The 23,025-nt window shown below is 50.2% G+C and overlaps 1 protein-coding gene across 3 annotated transcripts in view; it reads right to left on the bottom strand.

The window, feature by feature from the left end:
• Positions 1-1,063: 1,063 nt before the first annotated feature.
• The window catches only part of SMOC1 (SPARC related modular calcium binding 1), a 150,025-nt gene continuing 128,063 nt past the window's right edge, over positions 1,064-23,025 (bottom strand). For 2 of the 3 annotated variants that reach the window (XM_029067929.2, XM_029067942.2), the window contains exons 9-13: positions 21,536-21,618; positions 21,243-21,348; positions 11,466-11,713; positions 4,662-4,715; positions 1,064-3,689 (exon numbers count right to left, since the gene is read on the bottom strand). In XM_029067929.2, coding sequence (XP_028923762.1) covers positions 3,673-3,689; positions 4,662-4,715; positions 11,466-11,713; positions 21,243-21,348; positions 21,536-21,618 — 508 coding nt within the window. In that variant the 3' untranslated portion in view covers positions 1,064-3,672. The remainder of the gene's footprint in view (positions 3,690-4,661; positions 4,716-11,465; positions 11,714-21,242; positions 21,349-21,535; positions 21,619-23,025) is intronic. The other variant, XM_029067935.2, reaches the window with a different exon arrangement.

The raw sequence follows: 23,025 nt of genomic DNA, 5'->3' as shown, positions 1-23,025 counted from the left end.
CTCTAAAGCCACAGCTGCTTCCGGGCTCTGGAACCCGGCAGCAGAAACAGAAAATGAGACGAGGAGAAGCAGGGTGACCTAGGAGGCAGAGGAACCTGAGTTCTAATCTCAACTCTGCCATTTGCCTACTATGAGACCTTGGGCAAGTAACTTCACTTCTCTATGCGTCGGTTTCCTCAAGTGTAAAATGGGGATTCATTTAATTGTTCTCCCTCCCACTTAGATGATAAGCCCCATGCGGGACAGGGACTGTGTCTGACTTGATTGTTTTGTGTGTACCCCAGCCTTTAATGCAGTGCTTGGCACATAATATGTGCTTAACAAATATGAGAATTATTATTATTGGCAGGATTTGAGGGGAAAGGAGGCTGGGCACTGCAATCCCAGCTCTGTCATTTGTATTCTTTGTGGCCCTGGTGAAGTCACTTGACTTCACTGGGCCTCAGTCACCTCATCTGTAAATGGGGATTAAGACTGTGAGCCCCCAGTGGGACAGGGACTCTGTCCAACCCAATTTCCTCATATCTACCTCAGCGCTTAGTACAGTGCCTGGCACCCAGGAAGTGGTTAACAAATGCCACAATTACCATTATTACCATTATTATTATTCTTATCATAAGAGAGTGCGCCAGACGGAAAGGCTTCCAGTGCATATGGTCCAGCTGAAAACTGTACCAAAATCCATCCTACCGTCAGATCCTGCCCATTCATAAGGCTGGTGGAGGGTTGCCCTCTGGGAGTTAATTTCCACTGATTGAAAATACCGTTGATTGATTAGGTCCAGTCCGGAAGAGGTTCCACAATCATTTTCCAGGGGGCCACGCTGCGAGGCCAATGGTGCCCCTCATGGCGCCATTGCGGAAACCTAACCCTTGCAGAAACCAGTGCCCCTGGCTGGACCGTCTGAGGAGATGGAGATCCCTTCTCCCAGAAGATGTGTCTGCCCCATTTGTGCAGATCTCCAGGCAGAACTGTTCTAGGCAAAGACCCTGGTCCACAAGGAGAGGGGGAGGCAAGGTTGGGGAGCCCTGTGGGGGCCTCAAGACAGAAAAGGAGACCACAATGAGGGTTATCTAATTTTATTAAAAAACAAAAACACCCGCTTCTCACAACAACCCAGATGCTTGGATCACGGGAAGGGGCGGGGGTTGGGAGGTGGGCACGGAAGGGCTGGCTCCGTTCTGGCCTCTCCTCAACTAACAGAGGAATAAGCTGCTTTCTGGTGGCTCCCTACCCCCATGCCCTGGGCCCGAGCTGGGGCCTGCTCTGCCCTCCAGCTGGACCTCGACCTTGCTGGCTACACTGCACTGGGCAGAAGTTTCTGATAAGGGCTATTTCTCCTCGGGACGTTCAGACACCTCACGGACGAGTCACAACCCAGAAAACAGCCCAGGACCCCGGGTTGCCGACTTCCCTAGGCAGACAGGCCTGAAGCTGGGCCCGTCCCAGTCACACTGGGATCCATTCCATCTGTATGCCAGGAGCTCCTTTTCCTGCCCGGTTCCATGGCCCCCTCCCTTGGCCAGGTGGGAATTGAAGGCTCATCCCTGGGCCCTTGGGTCTCAGTCCTGGAGGGAGCCGGCCACACACCAGGCCCTCTGGACCTCTTCAGTGGAGGCCACTTGGGCTTCTGGCTGCAAGGGGGCAAGGAGTCGGGAGACTGTAATGGGTTCTTCCTGTCAGGAGGCAGACCCCTGGGTGGAGGCAGCAAGGAACTCCAAGTTGTTCCTGGAGTTTGCTGGCCCAGTGGCATGAGAGTCCCGGAGCTGCAGCAGAGGCTCTGCCACCCTGCACGTCCTTCCCTCAGCAGCCCAGGGCAGAGCTGCTTCTGCCAGATCCTGCCCCAGCTCAACCCCAACTTCTCTCCCAACAGGGTTGTCTGTCTGTCTGTCTGACCCCGGACCGCCCAGGGTAATGTGACCATAGACAGGCCTCCAGTCTCACGCTCAGACTAAGCTAACGGAGTTGCCCAGAAGTCCTGTCCCCGCCCCTCCTGGTTATGGCCCCGGAGTCCTCCACCTTCTCCCTGCTCCCGCCATTAGGTCCAGTCTCAAGAAAGATCTTGACCCCGCTGTAAGCCAGCCTCCCCCAAGGGTGAGCAGAATCGGGTGGCTCCTGTTTCCCCGCAGCACAGTGGGGCTCAGACTGACCATCTGCCATCTCGTCATTAGGCTGCAGGCACTGACGTTGGGGACTGCTTGGCCAAGCACACTCAACTACACCCCTCCTCTCCAGCCTTACGGATCTTCCCTCATCCCTGGCGCTACCTCCTTCCCAGCTGGCAGCAGCGTGACCTTGTGGAAAGATCCTAGGCCTGGAAGGCACGGGACCCAAACTCTAATCCTGGCCCTGCCACTTCATGGACGGGTGGCCTTGGGTGAGGCACTTGCCTTGTCTCTGCCTCATCTTCCTCATCTGCAGAATAGGGATAAGATACCTGTCCTCCTTCCCACGAAGACTGAGAATCCTGTGTGAGACAGGGACTGTGTTCTCTGCATATATTGTACTTGTATAGTATAACAGATACCAAATATAGAAAACCTGATGCTACGAGCTGGAGGCGATTTGCGGCCAGGAGAGGGAATGGCATCTTGGCGGGAACAGCCTTTCCTCTCTCTTGCTTGAGTGTTGGTCAGGGGCGGTGGGAGGGGAGAGGTAGGTGGGGAGGGCGAAGGAGAGGCAAGGGGAACTTTGCTCTGGAAGTCACTTAGCAGGGGGCGTGGGTGACCGTGGAGGTCAGTGACCCAGAAGTTCAAAGCCAGTCTCAGGCCCGGGGTGGACCCCAGCTAACAGCCCTGCACTATTGCCCCAGTTTGGATATTCAGGCGGCTTCCCTTGGAACTGGGCACATAATCAATCTCTCAGCCCCCCATGTCCCTGGCCCTGTCAGAGAATGAAGGGTTAAGCTCCTCCGACCCTGTGACCGCCTCCTCAGCTGGCTAAGCCCCAACTTTTAATTAAGAAACGATGGAGGCTCAACTCTTGGGGGACTCCTTGTCGGGATCTCAGGCCTGGGAACTTTGGCTGGTGCTGGGGAGCCTCCTCGTTGGGTAGACCCCAACTTGCTCTCCTCCTCCCTGCTTCCACTCCCCTCTGGAGATGGCCCCCTGCCACAGCAGACTCCCAGCTGCAGGGCGCAGTGGCTGTGGGGCTTGGGGCTCCAGGGACCGTGGATCCTCCAGGAAGGTGGGGGGCCCGAGCCCAGCAGCCCCCGGGGGCCGGCAGGGCCTACGGAGGGAGCTGGACCCGGCCTTGCTAGCTGAGAGCCTTGGGCAGGTGGGGAAAACAGCAACTCCATTGCCTGTACAAAAGAACTGTACAATTTCCATATATATTTATATACAGTATATAAATCTTTCTTCTCTGGAGTCCCAAAGACCCCAAAATCCTAAGTCATCAGTAGCTGATCCAAGAGGGAGTCTGGCTCTGTTTCCTTCTCTCTTCCCTCAGCAGGATTAGATAATGGCGTTAAAGAACAAACAAAAAGACAACGGTTACAAAGTGCAAACTTCAAAGGGTGCGAGGAGCATGACACAGCTCCAGGGGGTGGGGCTGGGGTGCGGGGGTGGGGGTGGGGGGTCCGAGGCAGCAGTGGCGACGGGCAAGGGGGCCGGGGTCTGCTGGTCCTGCCTCTCTCCGGTCCACTCCCGCCAGCCCATCTGGTTCGGGACCTTAGACGAGACGTCCTACTGGAAGAGGGAGAATTGGCGGGGAATCAGAGAAAAATTGGGGCGTGCGTGGGGGGGGCCGCGGGGGGAGGGCGTATCAAGAAACGATTTTCAGGAGACTAATCCCATGTTCCTCTCCTCCTCCCCCTGCCCAGGACAGTCTAGCATGGGGAATCCGAGGAAGTGAGCTTCCGCAACTTGTCTGCTGTGTGACCTTGAGCAAATCACTTAACTTCTCTGTGCCTCAGTTACCTTATCTGTAAAATGGGGATTAAGACTGTGAGCCCCATGTGGGATGGGGACTGTGTCCAACCCTATTTCCTTGCATCTACCTCAGCGCTTAGAACAGTGCTGGGCACACAGTAAGTGCTTAACAAGCACTGTGATTATTATTATTGTTATTATTAGACTGTACACTCATAGCAGGCAGGGACTGTGACTACTTATTCTGTTATATTGAACTCTTCCAAGTGTTTAGTACAGTGCTCCGCCCACAGCGAGCGCTCAGTAAATATCATGACTAGTTGATTGATTGACTGCTGGACTGTAAGTTCTTCGAGAGCTGAGAGCATATCTATTTACCCTACTGGACTCTCCCAATCACTTGCTACAGTGCTCTGCATACAGCAAACACTCAAAAAACACCACTGACCTATTGACTGACTGATTGTTAGAGCCTCTCGGTCACCAGGCTATCTTCTCACCAGCCAGGGCTACTTGGAATGAGCAGAATGGGAGGTCAGGGCTGGGAGTATATCCCACTGAGATGGTATTCCTGCCGTTCATTCCCCTCTAGACTGTAAACTCGCTGTGGGCAGGGAATATGTCTGTTACATTGTGTATTCTCCCCAGCTCTTAGTACAGTGCTCCACACATAGTAGGCGCTCAAAAAAAATACTACTGACTGACTCTTAGTGAAAGGCAGAGCTTCCCTAAGTCTCTGAGTAACCGGTGGGGTAAGAGAGAAGTCCTGGAGAGACGGAGGAGACTTACTGAACGGATTCACGCCTTGTCTTTTTCCATGGGGAAAGCTGCCAGCACTGCTCCCTGCAACCAACAAGGAGAGCCCCTTCAGGACTAGGGCCATTGCTGAACTGGGTGGTCCCACTCCTGGCCCCCCAAGCCTGGGTTGGCTTGGGGAGCAGAAGGGGACACCCCCACCACCATCCCCTTTGCAGCTGTTCCTGGCCTGGAACACGGAGGAAGCCCATAGGGCCATGCCAGTCGCTTGAGAACACAGCACCGCTAGTGCCTTACCCGACTCCCCAATGGACTCCAGGGGCCACCTACGGGCTCCAGCTGATTTGTGTCTTAGGCCACCAGCAGGTGGGAAGGGAGCTAGTCTGTTAGCCATTTGGGCAAATGGTGACTTTTACTAGCTCTCCATCTGAGCTCCCCTGCGATCAGCCCCGACTCTTAATTAGCCATACATCTTGATCAAGCAGTGGCCCCCTAGATTTCCCATTCTGGTTTACCCCAATCAACTTTTTCACTACCAGCCCCTTTCCCACTTCCTCCCCCTAGCCTGGAAATCCATCCCCATCCATATACTCCAGACCACCAGTCTTCCCTCCTTTACAGCATCACAGATTCAAGTGCATAGTCAACACAGAATGGGGAGAGAGAGCTGGGGAAAAGAGGACTTAATTGGGAAAGGCCTCTAAGAGGGAATGTGACCTGAAGAGATCTCCAAGAGGCCTTCCCCAATTAAATCCTCTTTTCCCTGGCTCAATCTCCCTTCTGGGTCAACTGTGCACTTGGATCTGTAACCTTTGGACCTTTGATATTTGCCCCACCACCAATCCCACAGTAGTTACCTATGTATCTTTAAATTATGTATTATAAATTGCTTATATTTATGTCTGCCTCCCCTCTAGACTGTAAGCTCCTTTTGGGCAGGAAATGTCCATTAATTCTGTTGTATTGTACTTTTCCAAGTGCTTAGTATAGAGTTCTGGACATAGTAAGCACTCAGTAAATACCATTCATTGACTGATTGATTGACTCGAAGGTGCAGGGTTTTTCATTTCCAGGGCAGAATTAAGGTTTGGCTTCTCTAACAGAGATGTAAACTAGAGAGTGGACAAGCTTCTGACCCAGTGAGCCCCAGAATCTCCCAACTCTGCACCCAACCAAGGATCGATTAAAGCAGTAATTGTCATATTTGTTAAGCACTTACTATAACAATCACTGTACTATGCACTGGGGTAGATACAAGGCCAAATACTGTCCCTCTCCCACATGAGACTCTCAGACTAAGAAGGGGGGAATTCAGTATTCAATCCCCATTTTACAGTTGAGGAAAGTGAAACTCAGGGATGTTAAGTGACTGGTCCAAGATCACCAGCAAATACACGGCGGAGTTGAGATTAATCAGGCCCTCTGACTCCCGGGACCGGGCATTTTCCACTAGGCCATGCTATGTCTCATGATCATGTCGGGGTGAGTCAGAGGAGCAGCATGACCTAGTGGATAGAGCACGGGCCCGAGAGTCAGAAGGTCATTGGTTCTAATTCTGACTCTGCCACTTGTCTGCTGTGTGGCCTTGGGCAAGTCACTTAACTTTTCCGTGCCTCAGTTACCTCATATGTAAAATGGGGAAAAATACTGTGAACCCTATGAGGGACAGGGATTTAATGCTGCATTTTCAAAGCCCCCCAATGTCCCCCACGGAACTTCAAAAACGCGAGTTATCGCGGCCTCGAGTAGCCATTCCCCAGTGACCGCTAGAGGGAACTGCACACCAGGCTCCTCGCAGCGGAACAGGCCAGTGGAGGTTTTTTGTTTGGTTTTGTTTTTAATGGCATTTGTTAAGTGCTTACTATGTGCCAAGCACTGTTCTAAGCACTGGGATAGATATAAGGTAATCAGGTTGCCCCACCTGGGGCTCCCAGTCTTCATCCCTATTTTCCAGATGAGGGAACTGAGCACAGAGAAGTGAAGTGACTTGCCTGAGGTCACACATCTGACAAGTCGCAGAGCCGGGATTAGAACCTACAACTCTGACTCCCGAGCCCGTGCTCTTTCCACTAAGCCACGCTGCTTCTCATAATGATAATAATAATAATAATAGCATTTTTAAGTACCTATGATATGCCAGGCACTGCATTAAGCACCGGAATGGAGACAAGCAAATCCAGTTAGACACAGTCCCCTGTCCCACATGGAGCTCCCAGTCTCAATCCCCATTTGTCTCACCCCCGGGAGCCACTGACCCTCCCTTAGATCCCTTAGATGAGGTCACTAGGGCACAGAGAAGTGAAGTGATTTGCCCAAGGTCACACAACAGAGAAGTGGGGATTAGAATCCATGACCTAACTTCTAGGCCTGTGTTCTATCCATTATACCACAGTGGGGCAGGCCTCTGCTGACTGAGATTCCTAGCAGTGGGGAAGGCTGAGGTTGTTTGAAGCTCCTAGCAGCTGGGTAGGTTGCTGCTGTTTGAGTCTCCTAGCAAAGAGGCAAGACCATGAGTGTTCGGGGTGCCTAGCAGATTAGGCAGTCTTCTGCTGAGACTCCTAGCAGCTGTCTGAAGCTCCTGTTGGTGATGTTCAAGGCTCCTAGCAATGGGGCAGGCTGTGGGGGTTTGAGGCTCCTATCAGAGGGGCAAGCCAAACCCCGTGATGCAGTGTGGTCTAGTGGAAAGAGCATGGACCTGGGAGTCAGATGAGGTTTCTATTCCTAGCCCTTCCTCTTGACTTTGGGTTGTCTTTCAGCGAGCTACTTAACTTCTCTGTGCCTTTTATTCATCTGTAAAAAGGGAATTCAATTCCTTTTCTCCTCCCACTCAGACCATGAGTCCCTTGGGACAGGGACTTTGTCAATCGGATCACCTTATAGCACTTAGCACAGTGCTTGGCACATGGATCACACTTAACAAATATCTCAGTTGCTATTACAAGCTTAGCGGTAGGGGGAGATCCGGACAGCCAGTGGCCCCCGGGTGGAAGTAGGGCCCAGGGTGAGAACCTCTGCCACCGGGGAGATTGTTTTCTCCTCCAACCCTGTTTCCTTCCCCACGAGATGGTGTCAAGTCAATTAGGCTGTCAATCGGCGGTATTTGATGTGCGCTTACTACACGCAGAGCACTGGACTAAGCGGTTGGGACAGGACAATGTGGTAGGGTCAGGGGACATTCTCCCGTCTGGGATGGACTGACAGTCCAGAGGACCTTAGGATCCAGCTGTTTAACTGGTCACCCACCTATGGCCACCGGCAGTCACAGTCGCCATAGGCTGGAAGCTCTTTGTGGGCAGGGAACGTATCTGTTGTATTGGACTCTCACAAGAAGTTAATACAGTGCTCTGCACATGGTAAGTGCCCAATAAATACCATTGATTGATTTATTGATTAATGTCTGTCTCCCCCTCTAGCCTGTAAGCTTCTTGTGGGCAGGGAATGTGTCTACCTACTCTGTTGTATTAGATTCTTCCAAGGGTTTAGTAGAGTGCTCCGAGCAAGGTAAGTACTCAATAAATACCATTCATTGATTGATCAGTCGATACACAGCTGCCCTCTGAGACTCTTCCTTCTGCCTTTCCGTCCCCTGGGGTTGACACGCTCTCCTCCCATCTGCCTGTCTGCCTGTCCATGTCCAGCAGGCTCTGGAGACCTTGGGAAGACCCTTCAGTCCCCAGAGAGTGGGGAGACCATCCCCCTTTCCTCTTTGGGCAAGAGCTATGGAGGGGCTGAGGGGCAGACTGTCCCTGGCTGGGTCCTCGGCAGGGCAGGGGACAGGGCCAGGCAACCATCTGCTGACTTAAGCAGCGTAGCCTAGTGGATAGAGCGCATGTCTGTGAGTCAGTAGGACCTGGATTCTACTCCCAGTTCTACCACTTGCCTGCTGTGGGAGAACTTGGGCAAGTCACTTCACTTTTCTGTGCCCCATTCACCCCATCTGTAAAATGGAGCTTAATCTGGGAACCCCATGTGGGACATGGACTGTGTTCAACCTAATTAGCTTGGATCTACCACAGCTCTTAGTGTGGTGCCTGAGACATAGTAAGCACTTAACAAACAACATTAAAAAAAATTTCAGGGAGGTAGAAGCGGCCTCACCTTGCAGACTTTGGGGCCTCCTGGGGTAATAACAATAGTAATAAAAATTATATTAATAGCAACTGTGGGATTTTTAAAATGCTTACTATGTGTCAGGGGGCTGGGCTAGATACAATACAATCAGGTCAGACACGGTCCCTCCCCCATGTGGCACTCACAGTCTAATGGGAAGGGAGAACAGTTATGGGACCCCATTTTGAGAGATGAGAAAACTGAGGCCCAGAGATGTTAAGTTACACAGCAGTCAAGTGGCAGAGCCAGGATGAGGACCCAGGTCTCCTGCCTCCCAAGCCTGAGCTTTCTCCATGAGAGCACATCACTCCCCTCTCTGCCTCAGTCTTGTAGGGCTTTCTCTCAGACTGGGTCGGCTCCAGTACTGAGCCAGACCCAACCAGGGTCACTGTCATGGTCATATTGGGGTCATGGTCAGGGTCATGCAGGGATCACAATCAGGGTCACTGTCAGAGTCATGCAGGGGTCAGGATGTGGTCCAAACCCCAGAACCCACAACCCCTCATCTGTTCTTGGGCTAAATTTTAAAAATGGCGGCCCTCACTACACTCTGATAGGGTGCCATTCATCAGGGTGGCGGCGGGAGGACGGCTGTCTTGCTCCCTCAGTGGGGATTCGAGAGACACTCGCAGCCTCAGAGGGGAGGGTGTCCTTCCTTAAGGAGGCTGACCTGGCCTCGCTGGCCCCAAGCCTGATCCACCAACAGCATCCCATCCTTCTCAGCCTCCAGGGCCCAGGTGGGAAATCCAGGCAGAAAGAAATCCACAAGGCTGGAAACCCTGGGGACATGGAAAGGGGATAAGGGGCAGAAGGGAATAGGAAACTTGTGAGCAGGGACCCGTGGACAGGAGACTGTGCCCTCGGGTGGCTCACTTCCCTCACCAACCGACGTCCCGGGGCAGCCTATTGGACATAACATTTCCCTTTCTAGACCTCAGTTTCCCCCTCCACAAATGGTGTTGCCCCCACCTTGGTTCAGAGGCTTGCCACACTGCATTGAGAAGCAGCATGGTAGAGTGGGAAGAGCATGGGCCTGGGAGTTAGAGGACCTGGGTTCTAATCCTAACTCTGCCACTTACCTGCTGTGTGATCCTGGGCAAGTCACTACACTACTCTGTGCCTCAGTTTCCTCAATTGTAAAATGGGGATAAAATACTTGTTCTCCCTCCTACTTAGACTGTGTCTAATGGGATGTGGATGATAACCAACCTGATTAAATAGAATCTACCTAATCACCGAGAATAGTGCTTGGGTCATAGTAAGTGTTTAACAAATACCATAAAAACAAATAGCAAAATGGTTCCATTCCCTGCTTTCCCAGAGAGGATGGAAAATGAAGAGAGGGCAAGGAGAGAAAACTGAGGCTCAAGTCAGAAGGACCTGGATTCTAATCCCGGCTCTGCCACTTGTCTACTGTGTGACCTTGGGCGAGTCACTTAACTTCTCTAGTTACCTCATCTGTAAAATGGGGAATAAGACTGGGAGCCCCTTATGTGGGACATGGAATGTGTCCAACCTAATTCCTTGGTATCTACCCTAGCTCTTAGTACAGTGTCTGGCAAATAGTAGGCACTTAAAAAATTCCACAGTTCTTACTATGCAAGGAATCTATCTGCTTTCTGGTTCTGTTTGCTTTTCTTCTGCCTCCCACCCCTTGGCTTTCAATGTCCCTCAAGGCTCTATCCTAGGTCCTCTATTTCTCTCAAAGTACGTCCGCCATCTTGGGGATCTCACCTCCTCCCCTGGCTCCAACTTCCTTCTCTATGCAGGCAACTCCCAAAACTACCTCTCCAGTCCCAATCCAAAATCTCACATCGTCTGGAGCCTCCAAGACACCTTCTTTTGGGTAACCTGTCAGCATCTCAAACTTCCTTCTTGAACCTACTCCGTCTCCTGACTTTCCAAGCTCAGTCACTGACCCCACCACCATCGCCATCCCAGAAGCCTCAGTGTCATCCTTGACTTCTTGATTTTAACTCTCCCATTCAATCTACCGCCAAATCCTGCCGGTTTTTCCTTCATCGCATCTCCCAGATCCATCCCTTCCTCTTCGCCTGAACAACCAGCAACCACCCTGATAGAAATTCTGCCCATAGAGTGGCAAAGGCTATTACTTCCATCTGCTGCCTCTCCCCTTGTCAGTCCACTCTTCCCGACGTCAAATGGATCAACTCGCTGAAGCTTCGACTGGGCCCGCATCTCTCTGCCCCTCCAAACTGTGCCCTGGGCCCCACCTCTCTCCTCGTTAAGGAAAATCTCCTCCCCACTGGCTCTTCCTTGTGGATTTGCTCCCTGCACCCACCTCTCCCAACTGGCTCACTCTACTCGTCCCATACCAACCTTCTAGCTGTACCTCTAGACTGTAAGTTCTGTAGTCCGTAAGCTCCAAGAAAGTTTGATTACTGTGTTTGAAGGTACTTGGATGCCTCTCCCATTCGACTTCAAGCTCCTTATGGGCAAGGGGTGTGTCCTAAACAAGCAAGTGGAGGCACTCCCCCTGCCCATATGTTTAAAGCAGGATATTGCATCCAATGGACATTTGCTAAAAGCTACTGCTTCTACTGATGGGAAACTGAAAGCTTCTTGAGGGCAGAGGTGGCGACTACGAACTGCACTCTCCCAGCATTTAGTGCGGTGCTCGGCAAGGTGACCACTCGTCAGATAGCACTGCTGGACTGACAGATGGCGGCAGCAGAGGAGTGGAGAGTAGGGGCAGAAGCTTCTCACCTCCTTCCTTGCTGACCCCCAGGCAGCCCTTGAGCTCCTGCAGGGAGATGGACTTGTCTTTGTTGAGGTCACAGTAGTCGGCGAAGCGCCGGGCGCACTTCTTTGGCTTGGCTTTCTTCTTCACGTAACGCTTGAAAGACTTCATCTCCCGCTTGTTGATGTCGTTGCTGCTGTTGTTGTCCAACTGACTGAAGTACCAATGCACCACCCGCTCCTCCAGGGTGTGGCTTGGGTCGGGCTCAGAGAACCTGCATCGACAGGACACCCGCAACCCCACTGAGGGCGCTCAGTCACCTCCCCAGTGCAGCTTCCCCCGGGCTGAGCAATGGAATCCCCACAGAGTCGCCATTTCCACCGCCAAAACCGCCAGAACGGAACCAACCCTGCCACCCTCATCATCACCACCTCCCTCACCTCCAGCACCTCTACCGCCATCACCTTCAGCCCCTCCACCTCCACCACCACCTCTGACTCCTACCACCAATTCCACCCCCACCCCCACCCCCTTCAAAATAGTAATAGTGATAACAATAATAAGCATTATAATAATAACTGGTATTTGTTAAGCACTTATTACGTGCTATGCATTTTACTAAGCTCTGAGGTAAAGGTGAGATGAGCCAGTCAAGACATAGTCCCTGTCCTACTCAGAACTCATTATCTAAGGAGGAGGGTGGAACAGGAATTGAATCCCCATTTTACAAATGAGAACACTGAAGCACAGAGGTGAGTGACTTGGCCAAGGTCATACAGCAGGCAGGTGGCAGTACCGTCACCACGCTGTCCCTCCACCACCACTACTACTAGCACCATCACCATCAGCACCAGTACCACCAGCACTCATTCATTCATTCAGTCAGATTTATTGAGTGCTTACTGTGTGCAGAACACTGTACTAAGCCCTGGGGAGAGCACAGTACAGCAATAAACAGACATATACCTTGGCCACAGCGATCTTACAGCCAGGGCGGGCAGCTGCGGGGGGGACCACCAGCACCACCATCATCGCCATCACCAGGTCCATCACCAGGATCAGAAGACTCTCCTGGGCATTCCCAAGATGTTGGGTGATGCCAAATCATGGCAGAAATCACATTTTGGGTTCCTGGAGCCACTGAATATCTATTCACAACCCTTCACTTGGACGAGTTGGAAGAGGAAATGCCAAGGGTGGGTGACCTCTGACCCCAGAAACCATTCTCATCCCTTGATCCTTGAGCCTGACAAGCTTTCCTTCTCACCATCCATCACAGAACATGCTACAGGCACAAAGCGACCCAGACCTAGTCTCCCTGCCCAAGCTCTTACTCCTTAACCTTTCCCACCTGAATTCACATACTCACAAACATGTGCACACATACACACCTAGTAGGGACTGTGCCCATTATTCCACTGCCTTCACACTATGGTCTGCCCAAGGAAAGTGCCCAGTAAATGCCACTGATTGATTAATTGGCCTATACACCCACTTGAATAGGGAGAGAAAGGAGATGGCCTTGCAGTAAGCTCGTTATGGGGAAGGAACACGTCTGCTAATTCTGTTGCATTGTACTCTCCCAAGTGCTTAGTACAATGTTCTGCATATGGTAAGTGCTCAGTAAATATTGACTCTGGAAGATGACACACAAAGGTCTGTGGCTATCTATATGCCTGCTACAGAGGAAGTCAGTAAGATGACGAGAGCTCTTGCCAATCAAAAGGCTGTGTTGCTTAGCAGTAGACACCCACCAGGATCATGATCTGCCCCTGGGCACTAAGACTGGGGCAGGGGGATGTCATCAATCAATCAATTGTACTTATTGAGCACTTTACTATGGGCAGAGCGCTGTATTGCGCACTTGGGAGAGTACAACAGAATTAGCGGACACATTCCCTGCCTATAACAAACTTAAATTCATGAAGGTAAGGTTTTGAGGGGGTTCTGAACAAGCACAGGATGTAGCCTGGCAGGGTGAGGAAGGCAGCAGGGTCCTTGGCTTCCACCACCGGCTTTGCCATTGGCCACAAGGCCATGGTCCAGAAATTTTTTTTATGGTATTTTTTGACCTCTTACTATGTTTCCAACACTATACTAGCACTGGAGTAGATATAAGTTAATTAGGTCAGGTTCAGTAGTCCCTAGCCCACCTAGGTCTCACAGTCTAATTAGAAAAGAGAACAGGTATTTAACCACTTTACAGTTGAGAAAACTGAGGCACAGAAAAGTGAAGTGATTTGCCCAAGGTTATACAACATGCACTTAGCAGAGCAGGGATGAAAACCCAGGTCCTCTGACTCCCAGGCCTTTCAAGTAGGCCACACTGCTTCTTGCATTTATCTCTGTGTGTCTGTTGACAGGGAGACAAGGGAGGGAAAGTGAGCGAGCGAGCATGATGAAGCTCAGGGCATCAAGGATTCCGATGTCTCGAAACCAAAGGGGTCCTGAGTGAGCCAAGGGGGCAGCAGGCAAGGGCGTGGGCTCAGGCTTGGTATGGTAGCAGTCTGTTCCTTGTCTCTGTGCTCTCCAGGCTCTGTTCAGCCCCTCTGGATAGTGAGCTCAGGCTTGGTGTGCGAGCTGCCTGGTCCTCATCTCTGTGCTCTCCTGGCTCTGTTCTGTCCCTCTAGATGGGTAGCAGGCTCAGGCTTGGTGTGTTATGTGTTTGGTCTTCGTCTCTGTGCTCTCCTGGCTCCGTTCTGCCCTGTTTAACTGCAACATTACGAAATGACATGGGGCAGGGACCTGGAACAGCCTGCCCCATGGTGCCCCGGGGTGCCGGAAGGGTGGGAGGTGTCTGGAGAATAGTCCCTCCCCTGCCCCCAAGAGTGCCATTTTTAAGGAGGAGACAAAAGGCTAGAGAAAGCCTTTGCTCCAGGATTCATCTGCCTCCCTGGAGCAGAGAGATCCTGAGACTCTGAGCAAAACGATCCCTTTCCTTTAACCTTTAGGACTGGCATATGTCATGTCTCACCTCACACAAGGAATAACAAACCCTCAGACGGGTGAGACGAAAAGATGGATGAGGTCATTTGGTCCACTCCTGGGCCAGAGACTGCCCTTCCCAGCAGCACCAGCTCCGGCGACTCCAGGGCTCCTGGAACAGGCTTCCAGCTCCCAGGGCATGGGAGGGTCCTCCCACTCCTCTCCCAGAGAGATCACTCATGGCCTGCACACTTGGCTCCTCTAATGCTAACCTTCTCACTCTTCCTTGACCCTATCTATCCCACAGCTGACTCTTTCCTCATGTCCTGTTTCTGACCTGGAAGGCCCTTTCTCCTCAAATCTGACAATTACTCTCATCTCCTTCATAGTCTTATTGAAGACAGCTCCTTCAAGAGGCCTTTCCTGGTTAAGCCCTCCTTTCCTCTTCTCCCACTCCCTTCTGTGTCACCCTGACTTGCTCCCTTTATTCATCCCCCATCCTAGCCCCACATATCTATGTACATAGATGTACAGATCTGTAATTTATTTATTTATCTATATTAATGCCTGTCTCTCCCTCTAGCCTGTAAGCTAGAGACTTAGTAGAGTGTCGGCACATAGTAAGTGCTAGCTTGTTGAAGACAGGGAACGTGTTGTTGTATTGTTGTATTGTACCCTCCAAAACACTTAGTACAGTGCTCTGCACATTGTAAGTGCTCAATAAACATCATTATTTGATGGAATAACAAATGCAATATCATTATATTATTATTGTTGTTATTATTATCATTATGGGCCTGGAATGGGGAGTCAGGAGAACCAGCTTTTGGCCAAACTCCACATTTTGGGTGGTATGTGGCCTGGGGAAACCACTTTGAGGAGGTGCTCATTAAATGTTACTATCCCAACTCCTTAAGTGAGCCTATTCATTCATTCGATCAATCAGTGGTATTAGTGAGCAGCTGTGTGACCTTGAGCAAGTCACTTCACTTCTCCCTCTAGACTGTAAGCTTGTTATAGGCAGGGAATGTGTGTGTTAATTGTGTTGCAGCTGCCCTGACCTGTTCCCATCAAAACACAAGCCTTGCAGGAGGGCAGCTCTGGGCTTGGGGACTAGAGCCAGACCTGGGATGGAGACCTGTCCTGGCTAACCTCCTGTTAGATCAGTAGGTCCTGCTGACCACTCCCCTGCTCGTGGCAAGACCTCTATGGGAAGCGGGTTGGTTCTCTGGCCTGGGGAGACCCCAGCCTCCAGAGCTCAAGGGGAAGACTAGGTGGGGTGGGTCGCAGAAGGAAGGGGAGAGGGAGAAAGTGAAAGTGACTTCGCAGGGGTTGGAGAAGCAGAGTTGCCCAGTGGAGAGAGCACAGTTCTTTGAGTCAGAGGACCGGGGTTCTACTTCTGGCTCTGCTACTTGCCTGCTGTGTGATCTCAAGTAGTCACTTTACTTCTCTGTTTTGTCATCTGTAAAATGGGGATCAAATACCTGTTTTCCCTCCTGCTTAGACTGTGAACCACAAGTGGGATGGGGATAGTGTACTATCTGATTAACTTATAACCACCCCAGCACTTAGTACAGTTCTTAGAACCCAGTAAGCACTTAGTAAATACCAGAGTTTACTTTTTGCTTTTCTTATGGTATTTGTTAAGCACTTACTGTGTACATCTAAGTGGTGGTGTAGATGCAAGTGAATTAAGCTGGACACCATCCCTGTCCCACATGGGACTCACAGCCTAATTAGGAGGGAGAAGAGGAGAATTGAGACACAGAGAATCAATCAATCAATCAGTAGTATTTATTCAGCATATACTATGTGCAGAGCACTTGTACTAAGCACTTGGGAGAATCCAATACAACACAATTGGCACACACATTCCCTGCCTGAAACAAGCTTACAATCTAGAGGGAGAAGTGAAGAGACTTGCCCAAGGTCACACAGCAAGTTTTTGGCAGAGCCAGGATTAAAACTCCAGTTCTCTAACTCCCAGACCCATGCTCTTTCTCCAAGGTCACACTGCTTCTCCTGTTGGTTACTGTAATTATTGTATTGGTCCTGGTGAGTCGGCCCTTCAGAGTGGTTGGAAGGTGGATGGAGGCCAGGGGGCTTGAGCTGCCCCATGCGCATTGCCTTGGGCGAGCCTCAGCCAGGGCCAAGAGGGCAGGTTGCTCTCTCCTCCGGCTCCCTACCTCCAGCACGGCAGCAGACGTGCAGCTTTTTGTGGGCAGGGATTGTGCCTGTCTGATGTTATATTGTACTCCCCCCAAGTGCTTAGTATACTGCTTTGCACACAGTAAGTGCTCAAGAAATATGACTGAATGAATGAAAGTTCTTAGGTGGCGCTGACCTGTGGCTGACCCTAGATGACCACCCAAGGGGCCAACTCTCCTCAGCCTTCCCCACCCTCACCTCGAGTTCCCCAGCTGGATTCCCCAGAAGGGAGCCCCAAACCCAGTTTAGTTCTGACTGGGGATGGGAGACACCCACCCCCAGCCCCGGCAGGACCCTGCAGAAAGCCGCCCCTTGGGGTCTGGGTCCCTGGTGGGTCCACAAAGCATCTGTGTCACCCGCTCCGAAGCAATGGAGGCTGCCCCTTTATCCGCTCTTATCTGGGGGAGCAGCTCTGGTTAATCAAGCTACCCCACACCCTCCGATCCCCATTAAAATCAACCTATAATGGGAATGGAAAATTAGAAACGCACTGTGCAAGCCCCACTGGAACCCCAAAACAGCTTCTGACCCAAATATAAATTACCCCTCAAAAGGTAGAAAATCCTTGTCCCAGTGGGACACTATTAGAAACATTTGGCAAAACATTTGTGCAAGCTGAGGGACCTGGGCAAACATGCCCGTAAAAGAGCCCCCACACTCCAGGCAGGTGGAAGGGGACAGCAGCGGGGCCCAGTGGAAAGAGAGTGGCCTGGGAGTTACAGGACCTGGGTTCTAATTTTGCCTCCATCATTTGTCTGCTGCTGTGTGGCCTTGGGCAAGCCACTTCTCTTCTCTGTGCCTTAGGTACTTCATCTGTAAAATGGGGATAAGACAGTGAGTCTTATGTGGGACAAGGACTGTGTCCACCCTGATTATCTTGTATCTACCCCAGCAATGGGGATAAGACAGTGAGTCTTATGTGGGACAAGGACTGTGTCCACCCTGATTATCTTGTATCTACCCCAGCACTTAGCACAGTGCCTGGCACATAGTAAGCATTTAACAAATACCTGAAAAAAAGTCCCAGCACACCTTGCCTGCCCTTCAGTTTCAGATGTGTCCAACTCGCAATCTGCCCATGACCTCCTCCCATGACCTCTCACTCCACGGGGTTCTTTCATTCATCAAGCAATCCAGTGGAATTTATTGAATGTGTACTTTGCACAGAGTACTAAGTATACTAAGCACTTGGGAGAGCATGATGCAACAGAGGAGGTAGATGCTCTCTGCCCTCAAAGAGACTACAGTCTAGTGAGGGAGACAGACATTAAAATAAATCACAGATTAGGGGAAGCAGGAAGGGGATATGTTTGGGAATCAGTAGCCCTAGGTTCTAATCACTGTTCCGCCATTTGCCTGCTGTGTGACCTTTGGCAAGTTACTTCACTTCTCTTTGCCTCAGTTTCCTCATCTGTAAAATGGAGATTAAAATACCTATTTGTTTATGTTGTCTGTTAAGTGCTTACTATGTGCCAGACACTGTACTAACCAGCTGGGACTCAGTCCATGTCCTATTTGGAGCTCACAGTCTTAATCCCCATTTTACAGATAAGGTAACTGAGGTCTAAGGAGGTGAAGTGACTTGTCTTAGGTCACACAGCAGACAAGTGGCAGAGCTGGGATTAGAATCCAGGTCCTTCTGACTCCCAAGCTCTTGCTCTAGCCACTAGGCCACACTCTTCTCCCTTCCCCTTAGACTATGAGCTACTTGTGTGTTGGGGACTGCGTCTGACCTGATTATCTTGTATTTACCCTAGCACTTAGTTCAGTATTTGGCACATAGGGTACACTTTGCAAATACAATTATTGTTCTTATTATTAATAATTCTGATATTTGTTGAGCACTTAAGATGTGCCAAACTCTAGGGTAGATACAATATATGAGACACAGCCCCTGTCCTACTTGAGACTTACTGCTGAAGGTAGAGGGAGAACAGATATTTCATCCCTAATTTATAGAAGAGAAAACGGAGGCACAGAGAAGTCCAGTGACTGGGCCTAAGGTCACACAGAAGGCAACTATCTATCCCAGCATTTAGTACAGTTCTTGGCACAGTAAATCACCACTTGATTAGGAGCCAGGATTAGAACCTGAATCTGCTGACTCCCAGACCTGTGCTCTAGCCACAAGCCTCCACTGATGCCTAGCGACTCATGACCAAGCCACTGTCGACTTTCCATTTCTCAGTGGTTCCTCCACAGCGCTCAGAACCTCCAAGCCTTCAGTTCTGCCCTGAATGGGAGCTCCAGGGTCAGATAGCTTGGGAAAGCAGAAGTGGGCCGAGGAGCCGGAAATTCTGACCGCTCCCCACCTCTCCTCTTCTGAGTCCTGGGCCAGGCAGGCCTGAACTGGTGAGATGCATTCATTCGCTCAATTGAATTTATTGACCGCTTACTGTGTGCAAAGCACTGTACTAAGCGCTTCGGAGGGACACACTGCCTCTCCTTGGACCTGAGCACTCCAAGGCCGTGGCTCCAAGACAGGTGGGAGAAGCCTGAATGGGAACCAATGCAATCCCAGAGAGCTTGTGGGCTAGACCCACCAGCAAGTGAAAGAACATGGGCCTGGGAGTCAGAGGTTCTGGGTTCGAATCCTGATCCTGCTACGTCTTCTGTGCAACCCTGAGCAAGTTACTTCACTTCTGGGTATCTCAGTTCCCTCATCTGCAAAAATGGGGATTCAATATCTGCTCTCCCTCTAACTTAGACTGTGAGCCTCATGTGGGACGTTACTATCTTGAATTTATCCCAGAGTTTAGGACAATGCTTGGCACATAGTAAGCATGTAACAAATCCCAAAATTACTGTCGTCATTACTGAGCCCAGCTCCCAGCTGAGGAGGGTTGTTGGGGGACATAACCCCGTTAAGTGTCTGTTTCTGCTCTTTCACAAAGGGGGGTCGATTAGACTGTAAGCCCGTCAAACGGCAGGGACTGTATCTGTTGCCGACTTGTTCATCCCAAGCGCTTAGTACAGTGCTCTGCACATAGTAAGCGCTCAATAAATACTATTGAATAAATACTATTGAATGAATCAATGGGCAAAGGACACCCAAGGAGATTCAGAGAGATTTCTTTACTCCCAGACCCTGGTTCTTCACAATTCCCACTCTCCCCACCCAAGCACTGTGACCTTTAAAGACTTCTTCAGTTGGCACCCCCCAACCCTTCTCTGAGTTTTATGGATGCTCTCTTCACCCACAGAACTTGGGCTGATTGGAACACTTACCGACCTTTCCATATCAAGCCTTAATGAGGATGCCAAGAAAATCTACAGGAGGGTTTGGGCCACTGGGTAGAAAGGAGGGAGATTCATTCACTCATCCTACACATCTCCTGTTCTTTCATTCTGCTATGTCTCAGCTCCTCCAGGAAGCAGCATGGCCTGCTGGATAGACCTTGGGCCTGGAAGTCAGAAGGACCTGGTTTCTAATGCCGTCTTTGCTGTTTGTCTGCTGTATGACTTTGGGCAAGTCACTTCATTTCTCCTGGCCTCAGTTACCTCATCTTTAAAACGGAGATTAAGGCTGTAAGGGCCACGTGGGACCTGGTCTGTGTCCAACCTGCTTCACTTGTATCTACCCCAGCGCTTAGTACAGTGCCTGGCACATACTAGGTGCTTAATAAATGCCATTAAAGGAAACCTTCTCTGACTAATCTCTCATCTCCCGCCCCTACTTTCCTTCCCTGTGCATCACCTATAAACTTGAGTTTATATATATATATAAGCACCGAGGTGCTCACCCCACTTCACTTCAGTTCATATCTTTATTTTTAGTTGCTTCTTCTTCTAAATTTATTTTAATGTCTGTCTCCCCTGCTAGACTGTAAGCTCTTGGAGAGCGGGGATTGTGTCTATTTACTCTATCACATACCTTTGATTGATTAATCGATTGACTATGTGTCCATCTATTCTCCCAGATTGTAAAAAGTTTAAGGGCAGGGATTGTGCACAGTGAGCACTTCAAAAATACCACTGACGAATTGATCAACTGATTATCTCTTCTGCTAGAGTGTCAGCATCCTGAGGGCAGAGACTGTTTCTACTAATTCCACTGTAACCTCCAAAGTGCTTAGTTCAGTGCTCTGTACACATTAGGATCTCAATGAATACTACTGAATAAATATTCTGAACTATAAGCTCATTGTGGGCAGGGAACATGTGTACCAACTGTGTTATATTGTATTCTCCCAGCCGCTTGGTACAGTGTTTGCTTTTTCTGTTGTTCTTTTTTAATGGTTTTTGCTAAGTGCTTACTATTTGTCAGGCACTGTACTAAGCGCTGGGGTCAATAGGAGTTACTCAGGTTGGACACAGTCTTTGCCCTACATGGGGTTCACAATCTTAATTTCCATTTTACAGATAAGGTAACTGCGGCCCAGAGAGATGAAATGACTTGTCTAAGTGGCAGAGCTGGGATTAGAACCCAGATCATACTGATTTTCAGGCCCACGCTCTGTATTAGGCCATGCTGCTCTCTCTGTGAGTTCTGCTCTGCACATGGTAAGCACTCAATAAATAGGATTGATTGATTGATTAATTGGTAGTAGATTGACAAGAAGGTTATCCCCATTTGGAGAAAATCAGTGGTAGCTAAACTGGGACCCATCGGAGGTCAGAGAACTGGGCACCCTGCACTCCATGACAACAGTGGGACTTTAAACACTCACCTGCCCCCTCCGGCAGGAGCTGCTGAGTTAATGGCTTGAACCATATCTGTGGTCAGGGCATCCAGTAAACTGGTGATAAACTCCACTTTCTTCCCTTCTGGGCAGCCTGCAAGAGGGAGACAGGGAAGCAGGGAGGCTCAAAAAGGGTGACAAAGTTGAACAGACAGGCAGACTGCTCCTGCCTCGGCTCCCACCAGCCCCTGGGGATCCCATCATCGTGCCCGATGGCACGCAACGAGACAGACAGGCAGAGGTGAGGAAAGGCTGGGGGAGTAACCGGCTCCAATCTGCACCTGGCAGCTCTCTGTCCTTGAAAGCATCATCCACCTCCGTGCTTCTGGACCTGGCATCACTCTCACACACGGGTGTCTCGTACCTTAGGGAAGAACAAGCAAAGGGAAAGCGGGTCAGCTGTGTGGACAGGACTCTGCTCACATCATGCACTTGACTCAGTAAACCCCTCTGCGGACCCAAGGTGGGAGTTGATGTGGGGACCTTGGGCCAGATTGCTGCAGAGTAATGGAGGAGGGTCTCTTCCTCCAGCTCTCTCTTAAATTGATCTGCTTAAGGGCTAGAATTTAATTGTGAATTAATCATGGGCAAGGATTGTGATTGATACTGTTGCCTTTTGCTCCTCTACCACCTACTACTTAGAAGCAGTGCTGCCTAGTGAAAAGAGCACAGACCTGAATCAGAGGACCTGGGTTCTAGTCCCAACTCGTCCACATACCAGCTGTGTGGTTATGGACAAATCACTTCACTTTTCTGTGCCTCAGTTCACTCATCTGCAAACTGTGGATGCAAAACCTGTTCTCCCTCCTACTTAGACTGTGAGCTCTGTGTGGAACCTGATTATCTTGTATCTAACCCAGTATGGTGCTTGATGCACAAGAGGCTCTTAACAAATATTACCACCATTATTATTACTTAGAACAGTGCTCCTCACAAAGTAGGCTCCAGGAACAGTGTTTTCCACTCAATAGGTATCAGGTACAGTGCCCTACCCAGAGTAGGCACCTGTGTTTCGCACACAGTAGGTGCCTCTCACACTGCCCTGCATACAGTAAGTAGACACCTGGTTCGGTGGTCTGCACACAAAAGATGCTCAGTGAATGCTGTAGATGATGATGATGATGACATATAAATGTATATAAGAGGGAGCATGACCTAGTGGAAAGAGGGCCTGGGTTCTAATCCCAGTTTGGCCAATTGCTTGGTGTGAGACCTGGGGCATATCACTTAACTTTTCTGTGCCTCAGTTTCTTCATCTGTAAAATGGGGACTAAATTCTATTACCTCCTACCTAGGCTGGGAGCCCCATGTGGGATAGGGACTGTGTCCAAACTAATTAGCTTGTACCTACCCTAGCATTTAAAACAGTGCTTGGGACATAGTAAAGGCTTAACAAATACCATAATTATTTTTTTTTTATTTCCTCAACTGACAAACAGGGATTCATTATCTTCTCCCTACTATTTTGACTATGAGCCTAATGCAGGTCAGGAATAGTGTCCAACCTAATCGAGAAGCAGCATGGCTCAGTGGGCTTGGGAGTCAGAGAACATGAGTTCTAATCCCAGCTCCACCACTTGTCTGCTGTATGGCCCTGGGCAAGCCACTTCAATTCTCTAGGCCTCAGTGACCTCATCTGCCAAATGGGGATTAAGACTGTGAGCCCCACGTGGACAACCTGATTACCTTGTATCTACCCCAGCGCTTAGAACAGTGCTCGGCACACAGTAAGCACTTAAAAAACCCCATAATTATTATAATTATTAATTAA

Source organism: Ornithorhynchus anatinus, chromosome 1 (genome assembly GCF_004115215.2).
Source record: "Ornithorhynchus anatinus isolate Pmale09 chromosome 1, mOrnAna1.pri.v4, whole genome shotgun sequence".
In the NCBI taxonomy this organism is placed as follows: Eukaryota; Metazoa; Chordata; class Mammalia; order Monotremata; family Ornithorhynchidae; genus Ornithorhynchus; species Ornithorhynchus anatinus.
This window is presented reverse-complemented; position numbering and strand designations above follow the sequence as displayed.